This window comes from Sorghum bicolor, chromosome 5 (genome assembly GCF_000003195.3).
Source record: "Sorghum bicolor cultivar BTx623 chromosome 5, Sorghum_bicolor_NCBIv3, whole genome shotgun sequence".
NCBI lineage: Eukaryota > Viridiplantae > Streptophyta > Magnoliopsida > Poales > Poaceae > Sorghum > Sorghum bicolor.
The window spans coordinates 7,956,404-7,983,708 of NC_012874.2; the positions used below are offsets into that span (position 1 = coordinate 7,956,404).

General features: G+C 43.2%; 2 protein-coding genes and 1 long non-coding RNA gene across 4 annotated transcripts; 1 reads left to right on the plus strand and 2 right to left on the minus strand.

The window, feature by feature from the left end:
• On the minus strand, positions 718-12,723 carry LOC8074306 (DNA topoisomerase 2-binding protein 1). Of its 2 annotated transcripts, none has more exons than XM_021462218.1 (18): positions 12,383-12,723; positions 12,232-12,274; positions 10,947-11,068; positions 10,752-10,859; positions 6,994-7,138; positions 5,682-5,773; positions 5,106-5,199; positions 4,553-4,991; positions 4,326-4,465; positions 3,881-4,230; positions 3,206-3,373; positions 2,825-3,115; positions 2,549-2,717; positions 2,300-2,460; positions 2,185-2,211; positions 2,009-2,088; positions 1,502-1,619; positions 718-1,413 (listed from the first exon to the last, which is right to left on the minus strand). In XM_021462218.1, the coding sequence occupies exons 1-18, from the start codon at positions 12,602-12,604 to the stop codon at positions 1,315-1,317; spliced, it is 2,868 nt and encodes a 955-aa protein (XP_021317893.1). In that variant the 5' UTR covers positions 12,605-12,723; the 3' UTR covers positions 718-1,314. The 2 variants fall into 2 exon arrangements, with proteins under 2 accessions (XP_021317893.1, XP_021317892.1); XM_021462217.1 differs by having other exon boundaries at positions 2,300-2,481.
• Positions 17,373-19,094, plus strand: LOC110435787. The gene has a single exon (XM_021461832.1). It carries the CDS (start codon positions 18,012-18,014, stop codon positions 18,417-18,419), a length of 408 nt encoding a protein of 135 aa, XP_021317507.1. The 5' UTR covers positions 17,373-18,011; the 3' UTR covers positions 18,420-19,094.
• Positions 19,859-21,901, minus strand: LOC110435788. The gene is made up of 5 exons (XR_002453641.1): positions 21,552-21,901; positions 21,348-21,393; positions 21,153-21,198; positions 20,212-20,284; positions 19,859-20,090 (listed from the first exon to the last, which is right to left on the minus strand). It is a non-coding gene; the product is annotated as an uncharacterized LOC110435788 (long non-coding RNA).

Genomic DNA, 27,305 nt, shown 5'->3' on the forward strand with positions numbered 1-27,305 from the left:
GTGGAACTTGAACTAAATTTCACCCCAATCCACTCCAACACATGTGGATTGAGGTGAATCCGACAACATCCAAACAAGGCCTGAGGTGGAATTTAGTTCAAATTCCACTCCAACCCACCCCAACATATGTGGATTGATGTGAATCCGATTACATCCAAACAAAGTCTAAGTGTGTCGTGTGGTAACCACTACGTGGCATGTGCAGAGTAGTACTACGGAAAATATGGTTCATGTGTCCCCTGATTGTGTACAAGTACACCAATATGGTTCATGTGTCCCCCTGATTGTGTGCAAGTACACCAGTATTCTCTCCGTTTCAAATTATAAGTTATTCTAAAATCTTGGAAAGTCAAAATATAAGTTTGACAAAAGTTATAAAAAGAAATACAAAAATTTATAATATTAAATAGGTATATTATTAAAATATAATTGATAAAGAATCTAATGATACTAAGATAATATCATAAATATTACTATCTTATTATATAAATTTAATCAAACTTTAAATGTTTTGACTCTCCAAGATTCTTAGAATAACTTATAATTCAGGATATAGGGAGTATGAACTATGGAATCATTGTCAAAGGCAAAGATACATTATTTTGCTTGTGTGAAAACCATTTCTCCCTGCATTAATAATGATATTACTATGAACCAAAATTAGCCATGTATTAAGCTTAGAAAAATGGGAATATCTAGTAATAAACTGGATCAGGAGGCGCCAAAATGTCTTCGTATTCTCCATATATACTGTTGAAGTCAAATTACCGATATGCAAATTTATGGTTCATACAGCCACAGAACAATGGAACTTACATGCCCAGCTACCTCAACTAATTGAGCATGCATACACAAGCATCAAATCAAAAATGAATTGTTACATTTGTACATGCTTCCTTTCATGCTCGCCATATACACCGAAACACATTATTATATCGACGAGCATATGTGTCTTGTGTCGGCTCCTTTAGCTACTCCTGGATTTAGTGTACAAGATTGTTAATGTACAGGATCACATGGATCACAAGCGTTCAGTTCAGAGTCTGTTTGTGTTCTACAAACAAGGGCATTACATCCACAAGTTGACGATGTAAAGCGTGAGGTTCCGTTCATAGAATGCCATGGAATGAAAATCTCCTCGATTTTTGCTACACAGATCCTCTGGTACGCCTCCAAATTTGTAGACTCTATCCATGATGTGCTTAATTTGAAGCCAACATGACCGGACAAGAAGATTTCAGAACACATCTTCCCTATCACAATTTGACAGTCAGATCTGGCTGCAAGCAAGATGTTTCTGGTTCGCCTCCACACCTAAGGAATCTCACTCGACGGAGTCACATTAATGCTCTGAGACCGAACCCTGTCTATGATCTTCTGCATGCCTGTTAAATCTTCTTCGTATCCAACGATCTGCAGAAAACGCCAGGTTTAAATCAGTCGGACAATGCTTTTGCCGATTGCCAACTAGAGCATGTTGATTATTGGATAGACTACACACCTGAGATTCTGTCTGCGTCTCACTGAAAGGGTAGTAAGTAATGGGAGCTGGGGAGGGGACTGGTGCGGAGTTTAAGTTTTTAACCTTTGTGCCAGGGGTGTTGTCTTGCGTCGGTTGCCTAAAGAAAATAAACAACAGTTACCAAACCAAACGTGAAGCAGGGATGATCCCATCCCTCAAAGCAGGGGCAGGACCATCCCATCCTCTATATCCCAGAACCAAACACACCCAAAACTGCAAACAAGTTGCCAGATGAAAGTTTTCTGCTACACGTGGATGTCATAGAGTGATCATGTTGCTCTCTCTAAATGTTCATTTTGTTATTGTGTGAGGAAGTGGAAGCTCTATCAATCAGAATGATGATTGAATGCTTCATTGTTAAACTGAAAGTTCCAGATGCTCCAAAAGATCATATCTCAGGGCTCCAAACAGTTATACAGAAAAAACAGGGCATTCCAAATCTATCCGAACATACGAGTGTACAAAATGCGTAATGTACCAACTTACATGTTCAACCAGCTCCTTGAAATGCCAAAGGAGTGTGTATCTTTCTGCTCTTGAACAACAGAATTGTCAGGTTCAAATATCTGCATCAGAAGTTAAGGATACAACACTAGTGCATTTGTGAAGTACACTATGGAGTAAGAACAGCAAAGCATTTTATCACCAGTAAAATAGGATACGCTCCTGGGAGATTGCACGTCCTGAATCTGCAGTTTAAAAAAATGGGATGTGTTGCATTTAGACGATGTCCCAAGTCTTTGTAATAGTAAAGTGTATGAATTGCATTAGCATTACCTTCGATGATAGAACCTCTATGGCATCTGCGACATCAGGGCCAGAGCTATTCTCGAGGTGTTTCTCAGATCTTCCGATATTTCCGCACGTATCATTAACCTTGACAGGAACAGATATTCTTCTCTTTCTACTAACAGCAGGCATAGTTGTTTCTTCATTAACTGCAGAAATACCAGCACCAGCTATGCGAGCACAATGAGTTTGGGGTGAACATAATTTTTTTGCAGAACTTGTGAAATGAACAATTACCAGAATTGTGTGTTGCATTGTTTGTTGTTACTTGACAATCACTAAGCACCTCAGAGGAACCAAATCTGGTTGCCTGTGTGGAATATTGGCTGATAGTGCACGCATTAGCATCTTGATCCTGTGATGTAATTGGTTTCGGCTGAAAGTGCTCAACAGGGAGAAGTTTATCCTGCAAAGACAATTCACCATCATGTTAACCATTTCACGCGCACAAGCCATTGTCAGGGGGCACGAAAGACATGAATATGCTCAACACTATGTATTGAAGACGAATACCTGTTTTACACACTCATAGAGCCACTCGGAAGTAATGGTTGGAGTTCCTCTTTTGGTGTAAACCTCATACTTAGGACCACTTGCAAACTTGCAGATGAGATGGGTTACTCTCTTATATGCTTTTTCTGTAAACTTAGCGCCCAGTAGAAAGCACAAGTTCTTCAGCAGCTGTCTTTCTTTCTCTTCATATTGTGAAATACAGAATTGGAAGCTTTCGAATCCTGGGAACGGGATGCGACAGCGCAAAGGAGAGAAGATAGGATGACTCCCGACATCTTGTAAGCAGTTCTCCTATAAAAAAATTTAAATAAGAACTGGAATGTAGTCTAACACTTCAAAAGAATAGTGGAGCAAAGTGACCTCGAGCACAGAAGCATGTACCTCCAAACATGATCTTATCCACTGAGTTGAAACAACAGTGGAATGAGAGAAGTCACAAGGCAAGCTGTTTTGTCCATGGCACTCAATTATGAAATCCACAGCAGTTGATTGTATGTCATCCACCATAACGCCTCCACCATCTCTGACCCAATCAACAACCTCAGGTCTCTGATTCATATGAACATAACCACTTTGTCAACAAAAATCAAAGCTAGTGGGAGCCAAATATTTATACATAATCAAAAGAAAACTAGGCTTCTAGACAAACAAGAGTAGGCTTTTTCGGTTCTGGTCTACTATGTACAGTAACTTCAGTGTAAAGTAATGTCTCAACAAGTTGATCTGCCAGCAAAAGCATTTGAAACTTGAAAGTTCTGAAAACATGACCTGATTGCTATTTGCACCACCCACCAAAATGAATGTTTCTGCAGTAGGGAGACCTCGTGTGTGTGTGTGTGTGTGTGTGTGTGTGTGTGTGTGTGTGTGTGTGTGTGTGTGTGTGTGTGTGTGTGTGTGAGAGGGGGGGGGGTCTATATATATAAAATGAAAACCTAAATAAGGAACAGGAGGGGATCAAATGAAGATTGAAGTTTAAACCATGAGTCATCTTAAAAGAGAGGTGGCACAAGTGATAACAATACAGGAAATGGATGGAATATTAGCAAAGTACTGTACCTTGTCATGAGAAAATGAATTTGAGAAACTGAATGTTCTCCCTTTGAATATATTTGATCTGCTGCTTCCAGAATTCATTGTGGATGTCACTTGATATTGGGGCTGGTGCTCACTAACATTGACCACTCCATTCTGTTGACTTAATTTTGCAGCCCTGGCTGCTGATCGGGTTTTACTTATACTGTTTTCATGTTTGCCTCTTTTTGGTTTTCTTTCAGATGACACATCTTTTTCGTGATGTTTGTCATGTAAGTCATTGACAGTTGGAACATGAAAAATCCCACCTGAGCTTTTGCCAACCTTAGTTTCCCGTGTATCGGCAGAATTTTCCATGCTCACTTGTGAAAATCCTATGTTCAAAAGGTAGAATAACAACGAAAGTTAAGTCAAACATGGATAATATCTGTTTTAACTTCTAAATACAACTAAATCTGGTGGTCCATACCCTTCAAGAGGAGCTCAGTAGCTATATGCATTGGGGATACTTTCACTTCCTTTTTTGCTCTATTGCAGTCTTCTAACCATGTTACTTTCACTATATTTATTACACCCCATGCAGCCAGACATCTTACCTCCTTTTTTTCACTGTCAAGACAAATAAGCACCATCAGCTACAACTGAAATCATCCAGAAAAGAACTAGGATATACAGGAGAAAGTTGCATGAACTTACTCATCTGAAGGTGTACCAATAACAATATGAGTAAGCTTCTCACTTAGCAAAATATGCCGGGATCCACCTCCATTGCGTATCATCATGACGAGCCTTAACAACTCTTTCTCTTCAAAACCCACCAGAGCAATTCGGCAATTTGATAAATATAGATCATCATTTTCCGGCTCTGAGTCCTCAGCAACACGACTATCAACTTGCATCTCATTTGTCTCTTGGACACTAGGTGTGGCAATGCTGATCCGTGCAGCATCACCAAATGAAGCAGGCAAATATTGTGACATTGATACTGAATCATCAACTGATGTTGCTGGAACAGGTTGAAAGCTTGCGCTTGCGCTACTGATCTCTGGATTTTGTTGCTCCTTAAAGGAACTCTTTGAACCACTAAAAGCAGATGAACTCTGACAAACGAGGTAGCTACTTTCATCTTGACAAGCTTCATTTCAATAACAAAATGTATTCTAGAAGTTAGATTAATCTTACTAGATTTATAACTTATGCAGGAGGAACAATCTATAGTAGCAGCAAAAGCTCCTGGATATGTTAGTACCTCTTCGAGCAACAGATTGTTCAACCCATCTTGGATTCACAATGTGGATATTGCCCCATTTTTGGGCCACGACATATTTGTCACCTCCAGGTTTGTAATAATATGTTAAGAAATCAATATAGTAATCAAAGTGTGTTGTCCTTAAGAAAGCTGTTTAGAAAATAAACAATATTTTAACAAATGTCAAGCCAAATGTTCCCCAAACACTGGAACAAACATGAAGTAAATCCTGGAATGCTAGTGGTAATTTCTTTCAGTGATTTTATCTTTTCTTTTTCTTTTGTCATATTGACAGTTGACAGATGGATACACGGCTTTCATGAATTCACAACTGTGGTGTGCATCCATTGATCACCAGTTTTAACGACATGTCAGACTACTCATATGTTCATTCCTCTACATTTCATTTCCTGCGCTGTGGCTATGGGAAAGGAATACAGGGTGGAGGATTATAAGTTTGGCCTAACAACAAATCTGGTTCTTTGCTGAGATCTTGAGATCTATTCTGGTTGACTCATTTAAACCAAGTGAAATCTAAAACAGAAAATAGTAAATTCAGAATGCATCAAAGGATATATTTGCGACTAAATGGGTGCACTTCCGTGTGAGACAGGGAGAAAACTGGCCGCCATTCTGCACTACCATTTTCTCCAATTCCTTCCTTTCACCTGATCAAACAGAAGAAAAATAAAGTGTAATGAAGTAACTGACCATTCAACAGAATAAAGCAACATGTAGTTTCCAACTTTCCATAAATATCAACAATAGCCTTGTGCTAGCAGAGAGTTGGAAGTTGTGTGTCTAAAGCCCGCAGTTCATACCTTGCACTTGGACTAACTCCTACCTCCAATCTGGATTACCTATTATTTCGGTTTATACAGCTCCAATATACATGTTCAACATTAAAATATATATTATAAGTGAACTGACTTACTGACATCAAATCCATTAATATCATTTATACTTTCATGTAAGGGTCAAAGTCCTAAAGGTTTAGAGTTTGATAGCAGGCTGATATCTAGTAAAGGTTCTGTTTAGTTTCCACAGGGATTGGTATAGCACAAATCCTAGCCAGTCTCCACAAAACCCAATCACAAACCTGAAAAAAAATTCTCAAACATGTAGGACATGTCATTCCATAAAGAAGAAAATGTACCAAAGAGTACTACCACACCCACACACCTGCCTATAAAAAACAGTGCATTCACACCACACAAAATAATCTGCCAAAAACCTAGTCCAATTTCAAGGTGAAAACAGAGAAATGATATTCTTAACTGCTTACTGATGGTTGTGAGAAGATAAAAGACAAAGGAATTGATTTTACCCTCTTCAACTATTACCTAGTAGGTTAAAAATTAAATCTCGACTTCAAAACCAGGCACTTGACACCTTAAACTATCAAGATCATGCAAAAGACACCACTAGCCCTAAACAACTGTGTTTTTTATTCGCAAATGGCATTACATCCCAGTGGGAAACAGTACAATAATATGCCACGTCAATATTGGCTTGCTTACTAAACACACAATAAGCTGAAACCTCAGTAATTTATGGAAGGTGGAGCATTTGCACAATTTGGCCAGGTAGTAATTACCAAATCCACAGACATATTCAATAACATAATATAAAAGCATTACAATAGTTGATATTTTATTTTGGAAGTATCAACCTTTTAATCAACGACAATAAAAGCATGTTCAGAGGACTGGGCTCCAAAGCCCAAGAATTTACTTTAAATATGAATTTTTAAAGTTACTAGAGTAATCCTACTCTTCTAAACAGGCCTTCAATTTTCAATAACCATACAAGGAAAAAAAACATGCTCTGAAGGGAGGAAAATCAGAACTCACTTCTAACACCAAGCTGAATAAAGTACTGCACCAACCTGGATCCAGTTTAGTGAGACAGATATTCAACCCAGTAAAGGGAAGAATCCTGTAAGGTTCATGAGGCACAACACGATGTTCAATCCAGCATTGCTCTAACCACTTCATGGTGACAATGGGCTTCTTCAAAATATTCAGAGCCCACTGCGAACACAAAAAGAAGCAGCCACATCCAGATTAGTCAGCCAACGGCTCAACGAATACCAACGCTGAAAGTGCATGAAAGTTCTTGCATCAAAGCCATCTGAGAAGTTCAAAGGAGTTAGCAGCACTAATGCAGCACACAGTTATGCTTTTTAGCTGCAGCATAACAGCCTCAGTACTTCACTACAAATCATAGGTTCCATGCATGCAAGGCTTCATAGCCCTGGATGACAGCCAAAAGCAAGCATGCGACTGGAGCATGCATGCAAAAGAACTCTTGGAATTTGAGCACACAAGTAACTGTGGTATGCTCAATTGGATGCCGCTTCAAATCCACTGGACCATGCCTAGAAAACGCTTGGAATTTGAGCACACAAGTAACTGTGCTGTGCTCAATTGGACGCCGCTTCAAATCCACCAGAGCATGCCTAGAAACGTACCCCACGCCCAATACATAACCTCAAAACAGAAATCACTGTGCGCCTAATAAGAGTTTTTTTTTTTGGGTTGAAAACGCAGGAGAGATGAAGAAAAAAAAAGGAGGGGGGGGGGTCCCCAACAGGATCCTCACTCATATGGGGACCAAATATGGGTGAGGCAATTACCCAGCCTTAAGGTTTAAACACATAGTGGACAAAACAACCCGACCTTAAATCAAAAGACCTAGACTGCAAGCGTGAGACCTAAGCCCTGTAATTTTCTCGCCCCAGCCATGCACCAGAGGCTGTGCTCATTCTTCAGCTCACTCCAAGTCATGTTTAGCGAAGGAGAATCCCCCTCAAAAACACATGCATTCCTATGCTTCCAATAATCCAGGCCCCTAAAATAATTAAAGTGTTCACTCCTTTCCTGTGCTCCTTGCTAACTCTGCTAATCGCCGTGCGCCACCAGTCAGCAAAGGTCAGTTCGTTTTGTCGGGGGACTGAATCTGCTAGGTTCAGTGGAGTGAATAATCTGAACCAAACTTGTCTTGCCACCACGCAAGTTGTTAAAGGATGCTGAATTGTCTCATCTTCTTGATCACATAGTGGGCATTTATCTGGATGAGAGAGACCCCTCTTAGCAAGCCTATCTGCCGTCCAACATCTATTTTGTATTGTTAACCACAAAAACATTTTGCATTTGGCAGGGCCCAAGTCTTCCATAGCCGATGCCAAGGCTCAAAGGTCACAGAACCAAAGAAAAAAGCTTTACATGCAGATTTGGAAGAGTAACATGACATCCACTTGCATCAAGCCTCCACGTATGACGATCCTCTTGGTCAGTCAAAAAAAATTCCAAGATTATGGAGGGAGCAGGTAGGCAAAGATACATTAAACTGGGTAAAAATGAGTGAACTTTTTTCTCAAATGACACAGGAGAGCTGCATGTAATTTCGTTAAGGAAAAAATACTAGGAGAGGCTAGTGGGCCAGCTCCCATACATGTATAGTTACAGATGCATAATTTAATTTAAGTTAACAAACTCGAACGCCACCAAACACCCTGACCTAACTGTCAAGGATAAGCGACCTGTGAGTAACTCGTGGAGGGCTGAAGCACCAAAAGCTACTCTCATTTGCCATCAACTGTAAGACTAATGAGCATAGAACGATTAGCACCCTTAAATACGCATTCATTGTGGTGTACCCATATCTCCCAAGCCACCAGAATGATGATGGAATTGAGTTCTTTTTTCAAATACTTGGGCACACTTCTGATGGCACTATTCAACCAAATAATCCATAGGAGTGCACTGAAAGCAGCTATTCTCATGCTAGAATCACTAACATGCTTTAGATCCCAATAATATCACTATATATTTATTTATTTACTTATTTTCTTTTCCTGTTTTGTTGGTGGCTCATGTTGGGTTTCAACTCTAGTCTACCCCCAAACTGTTTGGGAATATAAGGCTTTGTTGTTGTTGTTGCTGCATTAGATAACTGGTGAGCTCTTTTAAAAGCCAAAAGGTAAATATTTACTAAAAAAAGATTAAAGTTATCTTGACTTGGCAGCATAGGGTGTGTTTGGTTGGCGGCCCAGCCTGGCCATGGCTCACTTGGGCCAGTTTTTGGGTGTTTGGTTGCATGTACTGGACCAGGGGCCTAGCTAACCAGAGCTAGCCGTACGCCTGGAGCCTGGCTAGGATTGAACGGCCAAATCGGTCGTTTTCGATCCTAGCCAGGCCAGGGCCAGCGTCGGTCTGAGTTTCCGTCACCGCTGGTCCGGTCGTCTCCTCCCCGCTCACCTACGTCCCAGTGCGTGCTCCGGCCGTCTCCTCCCCGCTCACCAGCGGCGGCACCGGCGGCGGCAAGCACCTGCTCTACCTCCGCCGCGCCGCCGTCGTCGTTCCCCGGGATCGAGAGCCCGCGCTTCTCCGAGGAAGCGGAAGAGCTCCCATGCGCCAGGGGCGGAGGGGGAGCTGGGGGCAGCGCGGGACCCTCGGCCTGAGCCTCCGCCACCATTATTCGGGTAGAACAGCGAAAGGGTCGGGGACGGAGACGGATGGTGGACTGGTGAACTCCGCTGTGGGCCACGCCGCTTCCAGCGAGTGCACCTGGGACGCCGCCGTGCACCCAAGCCCACGCCAGTCCGCTGGAGAGGTGGAGAGCACCAGCCCGAGCCCGCACCTGGGAGGTGGAGAGGTGGATGCCTTCCTCCTCTCTCCTCGCGTCGTCTGCGGCCCAACGTCGGTGGCGGCAAGAAGAAGAAGCTCTCCGACGGCCGCTGCGTGGGGGCCTCGTCGAGCTGGGTGCGCCGAGTGGGGGCCTCGTCGAGCTGTGCGGATGCGTCAGCAGCGCGGCGAGGTGCCCCGCTGCGTGGCTGCCGGCCGGCTGCGGCGCTGGTGCGGCTGCTCGCAACGCACCGAGGCACCGAGCACGGAGCTCCGATGTGGTTGCGGCTATGCGCCAGCCACCGGTGCCGGTGCCAGTGCCGTTGCTGGGAGTCTGGCTGGAGGCGGCTACCAGCTGGGATTTGGCTGGTCCAGCGCGCCCCGGTCGAGCTACTGCATCGGCGCCGTGCAGCACGAGCTGGTGGTGCCCCTCCGCCGGAGAGCTTCTTCTTTATCGATGCCCATCAATTGTTTGACAAAATGCTTCACTGGAGGTAACCATACCAGAGAAGAAGTGAATGTATCAAAACAAACCAGCCAACCAAACACATTCTAGAACTAGCCAAGCTATCATAGTACATGCAACCAAACAAGTTTATCTTGGCTTGCTAAGGCTAGGCTTAGCCTAGCTAGGCTTCTATTGAAAACAAACCAAACACACCCATAGTTTTCAGGCCTGTTAAGGACAAATGAACAAAGCTGACTTTGGTTTATTTAGGTTAAAATGCCTTCAGAAGTATCAAAAGAACAGAAACATAAGTTAAAATGACTTTCGGCAGTTGTGGCATCAATTAATTAAACTGGAACCACGAACCACAGAGCATATTGCAGAGAAGTAAAGAAATTCAACATATAATACAATACCTCAGATTTTGTCTGCGGTAATGGAACAAGGAACTACTTTTCACAAAAGATTTGCTATATAGGATCAAACTGTATAGGATAAGCATGTAGAACATTTCATACAACATTAGCCGCAGTTGAATTAGCAGGGATTTTCAAAGCTTGGATAACTTACTTTATATTTGGCAACTGTGACATCCTTCACAATTACAAAATCCACATCCATGGAATGTCTGGTTAGCAAATGACCTCCCATGGCTGTCACTAGTTCTTCAATCCTAACCTGCAAGAATAAAAACAAACTTGAGATAAATATTAACGTTTTAATTATCGAAAACTGTAACATTAGGGGAAGTACTGATACATGTACCTTCTCCGACTTTTCAAAGCCTGAACAAAGTGTTTTAACCCCATCCATTGCAAGGCAACAAGTATAACTTTGTTTAGGTAGAAAGCGACGTTCTTTAGCACAGGAAAGAATGCACTGTGGTCCTGTCCAAATTCAAAAACTAACACTTAAACACAAAAGTCAGAGGAGCTTATTAGAAGATTGGCTATTACGATTTCAACCATAGAAAATTTATGCACTGTAAGACAAGTAATGTTTTGGAGTCCAAACTAACAAGAAAGCCTGATACTTTTTCAAGATAAAAAGATAAACAGGTAGATGATTGATCATAACTTCACTTGGCATGTTCTGGAGAGAGAAAATTTACATAGATTGCATCAACAATTTTCATGATCAGGTCCCTAGCAACTCATAAATAATCTTGTCTACAAGTTTCAGCACTAAAGCATGAAAAGTTTGGGCCCTTTGGCTGCAAGAAACTTTGGACAAGCAAGATACCTAAACTGGAACCTCCTCCCAAGACATTAACAAACTTACATACAAAGCAGTATATAGTGCATGAAACTAAATTCTCAATTGAAGATACTCTTAAGTCTTAACAAATCAAATGCAGCATTACAGCAGGCTTTGCACAACCTGAGGTGATAAATAAGATGGCTATCTTTAGTGCCCCAAGATCCCATCATGCTCTAGCCTACCCAAACATAGTACAAACGATATATACACAACCCACATGAACTTTCATCTTATTTTCATTTTCACACAAAAGGGTTGACAGGAGGCCATCACCTAGGATTCTTATGGCTTTTTATGTTGGTTAAGCCCAACATTAGATGGCAAAGTGCAACTACTGCCATTCTGGCAACTGTTATTATAATAACAGGCCTAATAAAGATCAGGGTGGGCAATCAAATACCCAGATTTAACAAATGTAGCCCCACGTTTCATATTAAGCACAATCCACCTATCAAACTAATTAAGAAGTCTTAACAACTGAAGTACTTTTAAATGATAGAAGTAGACTATCTAGTTTTTAACAATCTGCCACACTAATCTCTAGTGTCATACAATTAGTACAAGTTTTAGCAACACACTTAACCAATCTAACCCTAAGAGTTAAAGTTATGGACCACAGATTCACAAATTGCTGAAATTCAATAATGCAGCTTCCAATCATCAAGGCATTGCAAACAATTGAGTCTAGTTTAACTTGCATCTGGAATAATTCCACTAGTCAGAAACCGAAAACATAACAAAACAACTGCGCAACCATAGGGCCACATTCCAGAACTGTGCAGATGCTCACCTAGCAAATTGCAGCCTTTGGCCCGTAGATCGGCGAACCTCTCCTGCAGAAATTGACACACACACAAAAAAAAGGAAAATAAACATGATTGGGGATTGGGGAAACCGAAGAGGCGGTCAGATTCGAGCTAGGGGAAAGGGCGTGTGCGTACGTGGGAGGAGGATGAGATGACGTGGTAGTCGAGCGGCCCCGTGCGGTTCGGGTTGGCGCAGAGGAGGACCTCGGCGCCGTTGAGGCGGAGCGCGTCGTGCACGGCGTCGAACACCTCGGGGGCGACCAGACTCCGCGACAGGAACACGCTCGCGCCGGCGAAGGTCGCCGCCCTCCGCCCCACGGCGGGCCCCGCGGGGCCGGAGCTGTAGGACGGCGTCATCGGCGGGCGGCGGGAAGTGGACGCGCCGACGACGGTGCGGCGGAAGCCTGGAAGAGTTAGGAGGCGGGAAGTGGCGGGGGACTGGATTTATTTATTTTTTTCGCAGTTTTTGTGCGAAACTGACTGGAAACCGGGGTTTTGGGTTTTGCACATTCTGAGCCTGTGGCCTTGTTTAGGGCCTTGTTTAGTTCCAAAAAATTTTCAGCTGAAAAGTTTTTATACTGTTCAACCAAAATTTCGGTTACTGTTCATCTAAAAAACTGACAATGAATAGTACACTGCATTAATGTTGCAGTAACATGCAGTAGGAACAGCTGTGCATCTGAAAATGCACAACAAGCAGCATCTTATTACAAATTTATGATCTTACAAATGTCCAATTAAAATTACATGTCAAAACTGTCAAAATTACATGCCCAATAAAAATACATTGTACAAATGTCTATAATAAATGTAAAGATACAACCGGCAAAAACTGATACATGCCAGCATGCAGTACAAAGGTATTACATGTCCAACACTTTCAAATAGAAATCATACAAATCAAGACCTATTGAACAAACCATTTGCGATGGAGTCACGAAATGCATTCATCTGCTCACATTCTGCAGAGGTCGGCGCAGGGACACACTCCGGCTGATCCATATATGCTTCCGGATGCACAAAGTTTGGATGACGGTCAAGGTGATCGAAGTCACTATCAAATGCACCACTCAATCTCATGAAATTATGCAGAGCACAACAAGCAACTATAATGTGTGTTTGGGTTTCCGGTGGATAGCTAGGAACACTCAACAACATACGCCACTTCATCTTCATTACGCCAAAGGCCCTTTCAATCACATTTCTTAGAGACGAGTGGGCATAGTTGAATACCTCTTTTCTACCTCGAGGTTCTGTGCCGTTTTGAAAGTCTTGCAGATGGTACTTGCTTCCCCTGTATGGTGCAAGGTATCCGGGTCGGTTTGGATAGCCCGAGTCCACCAGATAGTATTTCCCTAGAGCACCACCAAGTTCCTGTAAGCGTCAATGGTTTGAATTAGACAAAAATATTGAACTGTGAACTAGTTGTATACCTGTTGGGGGATGAGGAAACACATCCTTGTACGTTGTCAAAGCATCATCGAAGACTCTCATGTCATGCACTGATCCTGGCCACCCAGCCAGGACAAATGTGAAGACCATGTCAAAGTCACATGCAGCTAGCACATTCTGTGTTGTTTTGCCCTTCCTACACAGGTGCTGAATGAACTTGTCCGATGGCACAACCATAGGAACGTGAGTGCCATCTATAGCCCCTATACATCCGTTGAAGAATGGAAAAAACCTACGGTTCTGCAGCCTATCATGCATTGTTCTAAATAGTGGGTCCCGGGGGGCAATGATGTCATCACCAAGCTTAATGACACACTTCAATACTCTATGGAAAAGGTTGTGAACAGTTGCTAGTGATCTCTCAAATCTATCCTCAGCTTGCCTAACAGATTGTGGTGCACCTACCATCCACAGGAACATTCCTAGGGCTTCAATAGAGGTAGTTTTTGGGTTCGATTTGAGACCATATCTATCTGTCAGTAAGGAATGTAGCCTATAGAACATATCTGGGGTCATCCTAGACATGTTGTAGCAAGAATTAGCGTTCGCAAGCTTCCGTTGTACCCATTCCAACCCAGTCAAAGGTGGAACCCTATAAGGACCCCTATTGCAGTACTTCTCTAAATGTGTGGCATACATGTACGTACCGGTCATGAGAACAGAAACTTCATCGTCATCGTCGTCTAACATCAACAACCTAGCACGTCGAGACTCCTGACTGCCATGGGTATTGCCAATCTCTCCGACATCCTCGTGCCTTCCCGGTGTCTGTTCATGTGAACAACAACAACAAACAAATGAGTTCAAATTGAGGCGTACAAATGACTTCATGCAGCGCACCCCAAAAAAGTATTTCCAACTGTTAATCAGTAATCGGCAGGCCAAGTGAAAATAAGATTCAGATATCATTGATGAAATAAAGGTTCAACAAACCTGATACAATACCATACTGCATCCCTCGGACTCACTACAAGTGCTACACAACAGACATTAATGAAAACACAACACATGACTACTCTAATGCTGCACGACATATATGCATGCATGAGGAGGACTAGTTGCCGACCGAGGCATAGTGCTCGATGACGGCCAATCTGCCTTCTGGGGTGGAGTTGATGAAGAAGTCCATGAGGTTCGGCACTAGGACGATCCTCATGACACCAAGCCACAGTCTTGGGTTGGTCTCCGATGCGCCAGCTTCTCGTGCGAGCTGCTGCACTAGCTTGATCTTGTCCGTTTGGTGCTGCTCATCCTTGTCAATGGCAGCCAACAGTCCCTTCATAGTTTCATGTTTAGACTCCATGATAGTGCTCACCTTGCTAATGTCTCGCTGCATAGCCCGTACAGCGCTTTGCTTCTTGGACTTCTTGTTGGGGCTAGTGGCTGTGCTGCGTGAGCTGTTGCTCCTCTTGCTACTGAGGCTGACAGGGGTGAACTGCTCCTCTTCCTCGTCGTCATCGTCGTCGCTGAGGACAACCTCCGTGCGGTTGCGTTGTCCCGTAGCGTACGATGTTGTTCCGTCGACTGCTACGCCACCCATCCTTGAGCTTCTTCCACTCCGGATGTTTCTGCATTGTACCAATCAGCATAACTGTTGCAATTGTAGTTACTGCATGGACTGTAGGTAAATGGAAGAGCAGAGGCACTTACCCCACACTTGTCCTCCCACCATGAATCTGGTGCAAGAATGGAGCCATCGTTTCTGCGTCCGAGACCCGTGAATTTGGTTCGCAGGTCATTAATGAAATGCCACATGGCCCTCAACTGCCTGACCCTACTACTGAATTGCTCATTGTCATGAACTAATCCCGTTGCTGCGTAGTACCTTAAAGCAACATCCTTCCATCCCCATTTGCTCATGCTACCCCTAACACACTGGCCTAAATCTAGTTGCATGCAATAAATATCACAGAAAATGTGTGTGTTTTCAGAAGTCCAGTTGGCCCTGCTAGTTTCGTGCTGAAATAGACATATGTAAAAAAATTCGCACAGCGGGAACACATAGTACACGTAAGACATTGGAGCACAGCTAAGTGTAGCGAAAGTTTGTAATAGACATGCATCAACGGAATGTAAATAAGCTTAGAAAGGGATAGTGGACAGTTACCGGGATTCTAGGGTTTGGGATGTCGTCGCTGTCCTCCAACGTGTCCGACGGAGGCGACTGCCGGAAGCGACGTTGTCTTCCAGCTCGAGCACGCGGGGCGCTTGGAGGACCCATACGAACAGGGCCATCTGGATCCGTGGACCCGAGACGACGTCGTCCGGGCCCTCGAAGTGCCGTTGTCCCGCCGCGAGCCGCGCGGAAGGCAGGTGCAGCACCGGTGTTGGGGGCCGGCACGCGAACGGGCGGAGGAGCGGATGTGATGTCGGCTCCGCCTTCTTCAGGACCGAATCTGAACGTGTCCCCATATGCGTCCAGGCTGGGCCACCCTTCGCCGGCGTTGAGGTCGAGGTTGGAGAACCCAAGGTGGCTTGGGGTCGGGGTTGGCGCTGGAGCGGAGCGCTGGCGCGAGGACGAAGGAGCTCGGAACGACGGCGCTTCGGAGAGGAAGTCGCGGGCGGTGCGGTCCTCGACGTAGTCGCCGGCGTAGGTGTTGTCGTGGCCGAAGAACTCGTCGGCGTTGAAGGCGTCGCCGTGGTAGCCGTCGCCGTTGAAGCCGTCCATGGCGCCTGCTGTGCGACCAAGAGCACCGGATCTGCACGCGTTTGCGGCGGATCTGCACCTACAGCCGGTGGATCTGGAGGAGGAAGGTCTAATGGCGCGGCTGAACGGCCGGGGAAGAGAGGGAGAGGTTGAGTGGCGGCGGCAAGATGAGGAGAAGAGCTAGGGTTTGAGCCGGGTCGCGATAGGGAGAGCGGCGGCGGAGGGGAGAAGAGCTAGGGTTCAGCCGAGACGCGAGAAAAACGGCCGGTCCACGCTTATATAGGAGCCGGTGACCACAGTATTTTCGGGTGAACAGTGCGGCCCGAAAAGTGAAATTTTGGCCCAGGCCCGTTTAGTTCCGAAAAACGGAAAAGTGGCCCAAGGCCGAAATCTTTTCGGTTTTCGCCAGATCTAAACAAGGCCTGTGTAAATTTCATCGACGTTTACTAAAATGTACAGTACTCGCTCCATTTCATCAAATTATAAAACATTTTATCTTTTATTATAAATTTATGGTTTTTTATATGTATTTACATATAGGTATATTTTCTATACTCTCGGGAGTAGTTACTCCCACCGAGAGTATACACACTATTAAGGCTCCGGCGAGTCAGAAGGTGGCTAACGGGTTGAGAAACGTGACCCGTTTAAATGGCTTGTTGACATATATACATAAAAAAAACTGAATACTAAATAATTACCGTGAAAACCGGATCGGATCAGATTTGACGCTGGGTTTGTTATCTGAGGCATGTTTGTATGTTAATAGTACGTATTCATAGTTACGGCTAGGTCTATTTAGATTAAAAGATCATACTGCATTCATACTTTTTTCTATTAGAAGTAATAGTATATTACCCGTGCTAACGCTACGATTACATTTAGAAAAAAAATTACAAAACTAAAATAAATCATAAAACTAAAAAACAAACCTACCCCACTAACAAAAAAAAGTCTATATAAAAATTACGGTACTTCATTTGGGAACATATATTTGGTTTTAACAAATGCTATGTAGAAAAGTTATAAGGTACAAATATACAGCAAAACTCACTCAAGTACAATAAAATTTTTTACAGATTTCGCTACCTCAAACTTACACTTCACCAAATACAGAGTTAAAATCGATTTAGTGATACAAACCGTGGTCTTGAAACATAACAGGATTTGCATTTGTTTTTTGTAAGGATTTCAAACAGAAGTAAAACTTCATTCCAAAGACCTTGCCAATTGCCACAACTTTCCCCCAAATATAGTCCAGTGTCCTCACTACATCTCCATTCTGATTTGAATACCCTCATTTCGCGTTATTGTTTGGCAAACACATGTAAAGCTCTTCTCCCCACTCCATTCCCAACATCTCCAGAATGTATAAACCATTACGAAGTAAAATAATAGAGTTGTCTGTCTATGATAGATGTGGGGCAATAATCATATAGGTTGATAGAGACAAAGATGTTCCCATTGAATTAAGTTTGGATGTTGCAGAGAAAAAAAAAGTTCTGCTTAGAGCTATACTTAGAAAAACCAAGGTCGCCAAGCGCGGTGGTGGTGTGCCATTCCTTCCGGCTACACGCACTCCAGCAACCCTAGATTTTCCTTGGAAACGCAGCAGCAAGAAACATCAAACACACATCGATCGGCGCCTTTGCGCGTTCGTCGTGCATGCGATCCATGGGTCGTCGTCGCCTCGGCACCGCGGCGCTCGTGGCCCTCGTCGTGGCTTGCCTCCTGTACTGCGGCGCGGCGGCCGCCGGCGCCGGGCCGACGACGACGGACCTCGGCGGGGCGCCGCTGCTGCGGGCGGCGCCGTGCGACGGGACGCTGGGGCAGGGCGCGGTGGGGAGCGAGGAGGAGCAGGAGGTGGGCGGTGGCGGCGACGCGCTCCTACGGCGGGCGCTGGCGGCGCGGCAGCCGACCAACCGGTACATCAGCTTGTGCAGGTCGCCCACCTCCATCGCCGCCCCGCCGATGGAGGGCAGCCCGACGCGGTCCTCCACGGTCGGGGTCGGTTTTCTGCGATACGGAGCTGCGATACATATACGGAGTTACGGAGATGACGCGCGAGGCTGAGGACGGAGAGTAGGGCGGAGAGTAGAGATGTAAGGTCGTGATCATACTTTTAATCTGGGCCGTCTAATTTGTATGACATGTGTTGTAAGTCGTTGATCTTGTAGGTGGGATTTGTGTGGAGAAGATTTCAATTATAGTAGAGATGAGTATATACACATACTTTTTTTGACAAATGAGTATATGTATACATAGATACATGGAAGTATCCTTGTATATGTAGATACCTTTTCTTGGCATACATTATTGCGAGCATATTATTTACTACTAGTATTTTATCTCTCAGCTTGGATTTGGTCGCTGATGCACCGAATGCTTCGTGATCATTGCAGCGATCAACTATGGACACGTGGACCGACCGACGATGCAGGTGATGCGCAAACGTAGCTTACTCGACGAGATGCAATCTGCTACCTGGTTCATAAAGAATACAAAATCACACAGAATTACTCTCATGATCCAATGACGTAACTGAATGGAGATTAGATGCATATTGTTAATTTTTGGACATGTACGCTAGCTGTGGCAGATCTGATTCATTTACCTGCTTTGCCGGTGGCAAGTTGGTGCCGTCGGAGAGATGCCAGCCTTGTAAACATCGAACTGCCCGGTGATGAAAAAAAGAACAGGTTTTGCCCTTTCTCAGATTTAATCTGCATCAGAAAATTGACATTGCCCGCAACACCTATATTATGATCAGATCGACAAGAATGAATCGGATATTAATTTAGCCTAGTTAAAAAATACATTTTTTGCTCAAAAAAAACCTTCACTCATGGGGAGATTTGGATAGGTTGGTGCATTCACTATCTCGTGCCACCATGCCGCCGGCATCACCTGTAGTCAAGCGCAAAACTCACATCCAAGAGAGCCCACGATGGCATGTACATGATTGATAAAATAGGGACAGACACAGGCAAATAGATCCGATCGGCAACGTACAAATCAAAGATCTACCTAATTGAGCTAGCCACGAAATAGATCGTCTCGTATGCGCCGGCCGCCGCCAGCCCGCCACTGCCGCTGCCGATTCGTAGCGTAAAACTATGTATCTACTATCTAGTGGACAAGCATATTTCTCTCTAGCATTCAAAATAAAATAGTAATTTTGATTTGCTATGTAATTTATTCTATCTAGGTACTACCTCCGTCCCATAGTGCACTTCTAAAATTTTAAATTTGTGCCAAAATAGTATGTGTTTATACCTGCCTCGCCTAGGCCCTAAAATAGAATATATAACGTCAATATATATACGGACATATAAAATTTGTGAACTCAAGTATTTGCCAAGCAAAAAAAATAATGAATTCTAGGTTATGTGTTGATCTGTATCCAATAGATTTTCTCTTCTATACATAATATAACACTAGGTAGCGTGCCCGTGCGTTGCTACGGGATAGCTAATATTTTTTATTTAAAATACATAGATCGCATAACAAGATAATAATATTAGAATCTCCTACTTAAATAACAACTTGAAAATGACATTGTAGGATCGCAATGTTTGTGAAATCAAACACAGTCACGAAGAGCACGACGTTGTAGGCTCACAAACTCTACATTATAGACCTTTCCGTGATACGGCTAAGATAATGTTTAATATCGACCGGAAGATATCTCCGATATCCATTTCTTTCGTGTGCCAGTAAATCCACAAATAAATTCCGCCGCATCTTCGTACCATCGTGTCACACATTCGAGTATATATATGTAAATATTAGTGTGTGTCGCATGGGTAATACTATATTTTGTTAAAAAACTTTTACAAAAACTTAGACAAAGTGTTATACTCACTGTATAAATATGTGTGGCTTTTGGTCTATTCCATGTAGACATATATTGTAGAATGAGAAATCCACTTAAGTACCTGTAGCAAGATTCGTGATCAGCAATATATAGAAATAGTTAAATCATAGGTATTTGTTATTGCAAACGACGGTGATTTTGTGAGCCTACAACGTCGTCGCCCACCTACAGCGTCCTTTGCTATATTCAAAAGGAAAGAGCCAAGGTGCTATTTGTTTCCACTTTTTTCGTGATCAATATTTCCAGCCGTTGCGATATTCAAAAGGAAACTCCAAGTGATTTCAGCCCCCTCCTAGAGGCAACTCCTCAATCGTGTGGGATTAGCCAACCAAGCTAACAGCACTAAAAGGAAACCTTCCTGTGATTCAGCCTTGATCACCCCCCCCCCCCCCCCGCCGCCGCCTCCACATCGTCGCCCACCCATAGGTAATGGCAGCGCCGGGCAGTGCCGTCGCAACCGCCCGTAGCTCGCAGCGCTGATGCCGGCCGCGCCTGCCCAGAGCTGGCCATGACGCTGGCCGCGCCCACCGGTAGGTGCCCGCTCAGCCGCCCATAATGTCCACTTTCTAAAAAAAAACTGATGTCCACAATCTGTACTATGTTGTTAGATTTGCCTTATAGATAACAGTGATAAGTGTCACTCTGCTAACTGAAACCAAGAATTTCGTCTCCTAATGCAGCAAGTGAGAATTTTAAAAACCCGTAGCAACTCTAGAAGTGCTGCATTTTTTTGACAAGAAGTGTTGCAATAGCTTGATTCCTTATTACTACTGAACCAGGTTATTGTTTTGACTATTCATACTGAAAGCAAGAGCAAAAAAAAACAATTAAACAACAGGAGGTGTTTCTCACCTGGAGTCAATGGATGGCATGAATTCAGAGGAGAGTTTAAACACCGACAGAAAAGAGAAAAGCATAAATTTACACACCTCAATGCCACAACCAATTATGATATCAATAATCTGCGTCTTGTATCTAAAAAAGGTCGAAGAGAACAAACATGAATAAGCTTTTTCTTAAATTACACTATTTAAGAACAAGGAGATCACACAAGATATTATCTACTGGACTCCAATAGCTATAATTTGCTTCATGGTGCCAGCTCGCATTTGCCAAGAACGTACCTTTGGCACAAACTGAATCAAAAAGCTTAATGAGAGCTTCGATAGCCTGGAATAGAAAAAGATGCTTACCAAACCGATCAGGTTGTTCGCTTTTTGAGAATCGAAATAAGTTTGCAACACCAGTACTGAATCAATCGTGGAAAGTGGAACAGATGATGGAACAAATAATAGGGGATAGAGATAGGTGAAGGATCAGAAGCTGACCATCAATGACGAAGCAGATGCGTTCATCGTTCAGGGGGAGGAGGCCGCCATGGCGATGATTGGGATGAAAACAAAAAGATCCAATCTTGCAAGGCCACACCGATGCCAAGGGCGCAGATGCTGGCGACAATCAATGACCAAGAAGCAGTCAACTGTGTCCGTCTCAAGCCTTCAGGGGAAGCCGGTATGCTCGGCTCGATCTCTCCAAGCACCGAGAGGGAGGGCGTCGGGCCGGCTAGTTGATCAGTGTGAGGACGGCAGGAAAGGAAGATGTTTCGCTGCGGCGGTGCATGATCGAGAGGAATTTCTGCTTTTGCCTAAGGAACGCGATGTCTGTGCATGATTGAGGAGAGATTGTGACCGCGCGAGGGGCTTCCGCCAACTGTGCACGCGGGATCGGTGGGATGGTCTCCTGATTAGTTGCACGATGGTTGACCATTTTTCCCAAGGAAATGGAGCGGAAGAGATGGAAAGTTGAGTATTTTTTGGACAATTTCTTTCATGCATGGCCACGTTGGTCATCCGTCCCTGATTTGGGGCATATTTTATTATTATTATTTTTTGTTTCACCGTGGTCGGGCGGCTTTTTGCGGAAAGGCTTCATATGGCAATCGTATAAAAACTGGAACCTGACATCGATTCTTGATTTGAATTGAATATCGCAAGGGATGTCATGCACGATGTAGAGTGGCCACGAGAACGCAGGAGGCAGGACTAGGCCCATGTTAGAATGTCGCACCAAAAAGTGTCTACGTTTTGTTTTTTAGTTGTAGGAGATTGTAGGAGATAGTGCGACACCTAATAGTTTTTGAGAGATTTACTTGTATGTTCCTCAAAAAAATGTTTTTCCTTATATGGCTTTTTTTTAAACTTTCTTTTATGATCCTTAAACAAACTTTTATTTCCTTCAATGACCTTATGTCAAGTTCGTTAGGGTACTTTGTTAGTCTGGCACTTAGTTGACACGTGAAAAGACAACACTACCCTTCTGTGTGTCTAGGTCTTGTTTACTTCCAAAAAATTTGGCAAAACGCACAATATAGCACTTTTGTTTGTATTTGGTAAATATTTTCAGATTATAGACTAATTAGGCTCAAAAGATTCATCTCGTAAATTACAGCTAAATTGTATAATTAGTTATCTTTTATCTTTATTTAATGCTCTATGCATGTACCGTAAGATCCGTAAGATTCGATATGATAGGGAATCTAGAAAATTTTGCAAAAAAAAAAATTCAACTAAACAAGGCCCTGGTCCTCGAGCGCCGCATAGAGACTCGTATCGAAAAAGAAAGAGAGAATTGGTTGTAGGACATGCAGAATGGTGGCCAATTGCCAGCGGACACTAGAAAAAATTAGATTGCTCAAAGACACTCCGTTTCTTATCAAATTTGCTGGTGGACACTACGTCTAATCAAACATTATTATAATATAGATATAAAATCATATAAGTGCTAGAAAATTATACTATAAATGTTTTTACACTCTACATGATGAGAACTATAGTGTAAAAATATTGTTTAGTATTTTTAGTATCTTACTAATATATTAACTAATAATTAACCATGATTATCTTTGTCTATTTATGAAGAGGGGCAAAATGGTCATTTCAGTGCAAACAAATATTTTTACACTATAGTTCTCATCATGTATAGTACAATTTTTTAGCACTTATATGATTTTATATCTATTTTATAATAATGTTTGATTAAACGTAGTGTCCGCCAGCAAATTTGACAAAAAACAGAGTGTCTTTGAACAATCTAATTTTTTTTAATATCCATTCTACATGTCCCACCACAGCCAATTCAAAAAAAAAAAAAAAAGAACAGCGGCTCCCAGCGCAGGGCACCGAAGTGATGTGGGAGGGCGCCGGCGGCCAAAGCGCGGCCACCCCTGCCGCGGTAGCCCACCAGAGCGCCGCCTCCCCCGCTGCCCTAGCTCCGTAGGGGCATCCTCCAGCCCCAACGCCCAGATCGACCCCAACCCTAGGCTGCTGTGGTGGAGGATCCGCTGCGCGAGGCGTCGAGCACGCCCGCCCAGGAGTGGTTCGCGCGGCAGTAGGCTGCCCTGGCCACGGCAAGGCCGGTGCGGCCGCCACCTACATCGAGGGTGGCCAGCGCGTCTCGGAAGGAGGCGGCCTCCCCTTCAGGCAGGCCTGACACGTCCACGAACTTCAGCGAGCACCTCCCAGCGTGACTTGCCCCTCCCGCAGCTAGCTAGTGGAGGACGGACTGGTCCAGCCGACTCAGACGGCGACTGGCTACAAGAGTGAGTTTGCATTTTTTTTACTCCTAGAAGTAGTTATAGGTTTACTAAGTCCTAAACCATGATTTTTATTTTGAAAACAGCATGGATCCTAATTCTAGTTTCAAGCTAAAAATTAAATTGTTGGGAAAGTGTAGACAAGATATGAAATGTTTTAGCTTTGACATGGTTTTTGATTCATACAAAATAAATTATGAGGACTTTGTTGAGTCAATGGTATAAAAGTACCCGCCTGGTTATTTGGAAGTAGCTCATTTTCAATATTATGATGACGGTCTAAAATCTTTCCCACAAGTAAAAACCGACCAAGAGTTGATGGCTATGTTTGATAAACATTTCAAGAGAAAGGTTGTCATCATGTTTTGTTGTGAGGTTATTCTGATCCATATGAGCCTGTCACAGAGTGGGATTTTGGTGTCGGTACCCAACCTAAGGACAACATAGACAATGACAACCTAGAAAATGAGCATGCATATGAGGATGAATACCTTACGAATCCTAAACTACACAATGAACATGTAGGTGTTGACGAGGAAACAACTATGTACTGTGATATTGTAGCCCCCAATGCTCTACAAGTGGTTCATAGCCCTATTCAAAAAGACCCATCCTATGTTGTTGATGATAATGAGAATGATTCTGAAGGTGGAGATGAGTCAGAGGATGAGAAAGATATACCATGCAATGAGCAAAACTATGCCCCAAATGTATTACATGATCGAGATGATCCACCAATGGTAGTAAGCTCCACTTATGCTAATATGTATACATTCAAATTGGCACTTTCTCAGCATGCAATCAAAAATCAGTTTGAGTTCGATACTGCAAAGAGTACACCAAATAGGTTCAGGGCATATTGTTCAAGGAGAGACAACAACTGTCCATGGTGGATATTTGCTTCTACCACTAAGGACAAATGCTCTGTCATGGTAAGGCTTTGTCTTTGAGATTGCAAATTATTTGGAGGTTTATTATTTATGTTTCTAACAAATAGAAGGAAGTTTGTTTGAGAACATAGAAGGAAAGAAAGTTTGTTTGAGGGCCATAGAAGGAAGTTCAAAAAAAGGTCATACAAGGAAGAGGCATTTTTTGAGGGACATACAAGTAAATCTCTCATAGTTTTTATTGCTTTTAGCAGGAAAATGCTATATATGCTTTGAATTAATATTTTTTTTTGTCTTGTTTACACAAAACAATATCAATTTAGAATGGTACATAATGTTATACAACAACAAACTAACAAGTAACAAGTTGTGAAAGTGGAGTTTTCTTACCTTGGTTTTGTTTGGAACATAGTCATTCTAAAAGAAAGATATATTGTAAATACAAATTCATATATTGCTATACAATATCTGTAACTCAATGAAAGAGAGTGAAAAACATTATAAAAAAGAAACTAACTTTCATTCAAAATTATAAGTCATATCGACTTTTCTAGGTACATGTTTTTTTAATACACCTAGATACTTTGCTACCGCTAGGTACAAAGTAAAAGCCATATGACCAAATATTTTTGTCCTTAGCAACAGATGGAAATTTGTATTGAGGTCTTATTTTAATTTGATACACAGTTAGTTGGACATTATCGCATTATCGCTAATATTAGTTTATACTTTGGACACTTAGCCATAAAAATAGCCAAAATTCATAAAAAGGAGAAAACATAAATAGTTACATAGCTTTCCTCATCTCCATTTTCCATAACTTTAAGTGCAAAACACATCTACCATATGGTTTTCATTTTTGTGCAAGAGAAGATTGTCATATGAGTTTTTTTACAACATTGTCATATGAGCTTTGGATGTCAAGTAAATATCCTCTTGAGATCAATTGATTGAAAACTAGTTATTACTGATTAGGTATTTGATAGATTTTAACACAATCTGAACCTTGTAACCAAAGGGTGATTCTTTAGATTGAGGGGGCACACTGATTCTCTCATAACTAAAAAAAACAAAATGTAGACAATTTTTTGTGCAACATTCTAACGTGGATCTATAGTTTTACCCAGGGGGCGGAGGCTCATGGAGGCGAAACTAGGCCTCTGCCCCCTTCCTCTGTGCTTTGGTAGTTATTAATCCTAGCTTCGGTAGACTGTAATCTCATAGATGCTTATAAACTATAGCTATAGTCATATCTGAAAAGCTTCAATAGCTAGGAGCAGCAGTAGTTTTTTCAATTTCCCCCTCCTTAATCTCGGTCCACCCTCCGCCACTGGTTTTACCTGCTGCATTCCCGTATCCTCTCTGTCCAACATGCGTGGGCGTCATTTGCGATATTAAAATGAAAGAAATAAAAGGAAACCGTTCCTGTCATCATTACCAGGTTTTCCAAAAGGAACCTGACTTGTCTGCCTCGTGTGATCCACCGATCCCACAGATCGGCGCCCCTTGCTTGCAAAAATGAAGGAAAGAAACTAGGAGCACGCCCCATCGTCGCCCTCACCGACATTTGTCAGCGTGCCGCTGCCACCTACGACCGCCTTGCACAATGCGCACCGCCTGCTGCCGCCCGCGCACGCCCTAAGGCCACCTTCCCGGCAGTGGAGCCGACACGACATCCTAATGGCGGAGGCCTCGCAATGTCCTGGCAGTGCTTGTCCCACATGTGCAGCCACGATCTCACAGACGTGGATGAGTCACATACTACTCCCGATAGCGCGAGCAGCGCCGATTTCCCAACCTTAGCACCGTCTCCGAGTGCCGGACGCCCGGCTGCTGGCGACCGTGGCATCGACGGGACCAGAGACAGTAGCGATTCCTAAACCCTAGCGTCGTCTCCAAGTGGCAAGCGGCCGGTGGACGGTGACAACGACCGTGGCACCATCAAACTCAGCGGCAGGCTGGCACTGATGGGACCAGTAGCACGCCGCCAGGTCGGCAGCATGGCAGAGGCGGGGACGCTCAGCCGCTGGTTGGGGCGTCGCGTCAGGCAGAGCCGCGGAGGGTGGCAGGCTAGTAGCACGCATCAACAAGGCAGAACTTCTGTAAGTTTAGATTCAGACATTAGATCTCTATCTCTTGGCTTAGCTTCTAAATTTCATATTCATTTTGTTAGGAGTAGAAATTTGTGAATTGCACAATGCCTATTTGTGTGGCAATCAGCAAAATAAATTCCAAGCTCCTTGACCTGCGATGGATGTAGAAGTAGTAAACTGAACCATTTTCATGCATCCATTTGTTACTGTGAACTGAACCTAAAAGATACTATGAAATGAGCATTATATGTACCATATGATAATCCTGGCATAATCATATTTAGCCTAAAAATATGAACAAAAAATGTACCTGTTACTTCCTGTGAGGAGTGATTGCCTGCAGGAGATCAAGTCTTCTTGAACTCCATAAGGAAATCCATGTATAATATACGAAATTAGTAGGGTCAATGATGTATCATAAATTAAATCTAGCAAGTCTAATCAAATCTGAAATATGGTTATCTTTATAAGTAATGATATAGAAGAATCATGTGAACAAAAAAAAGGCAA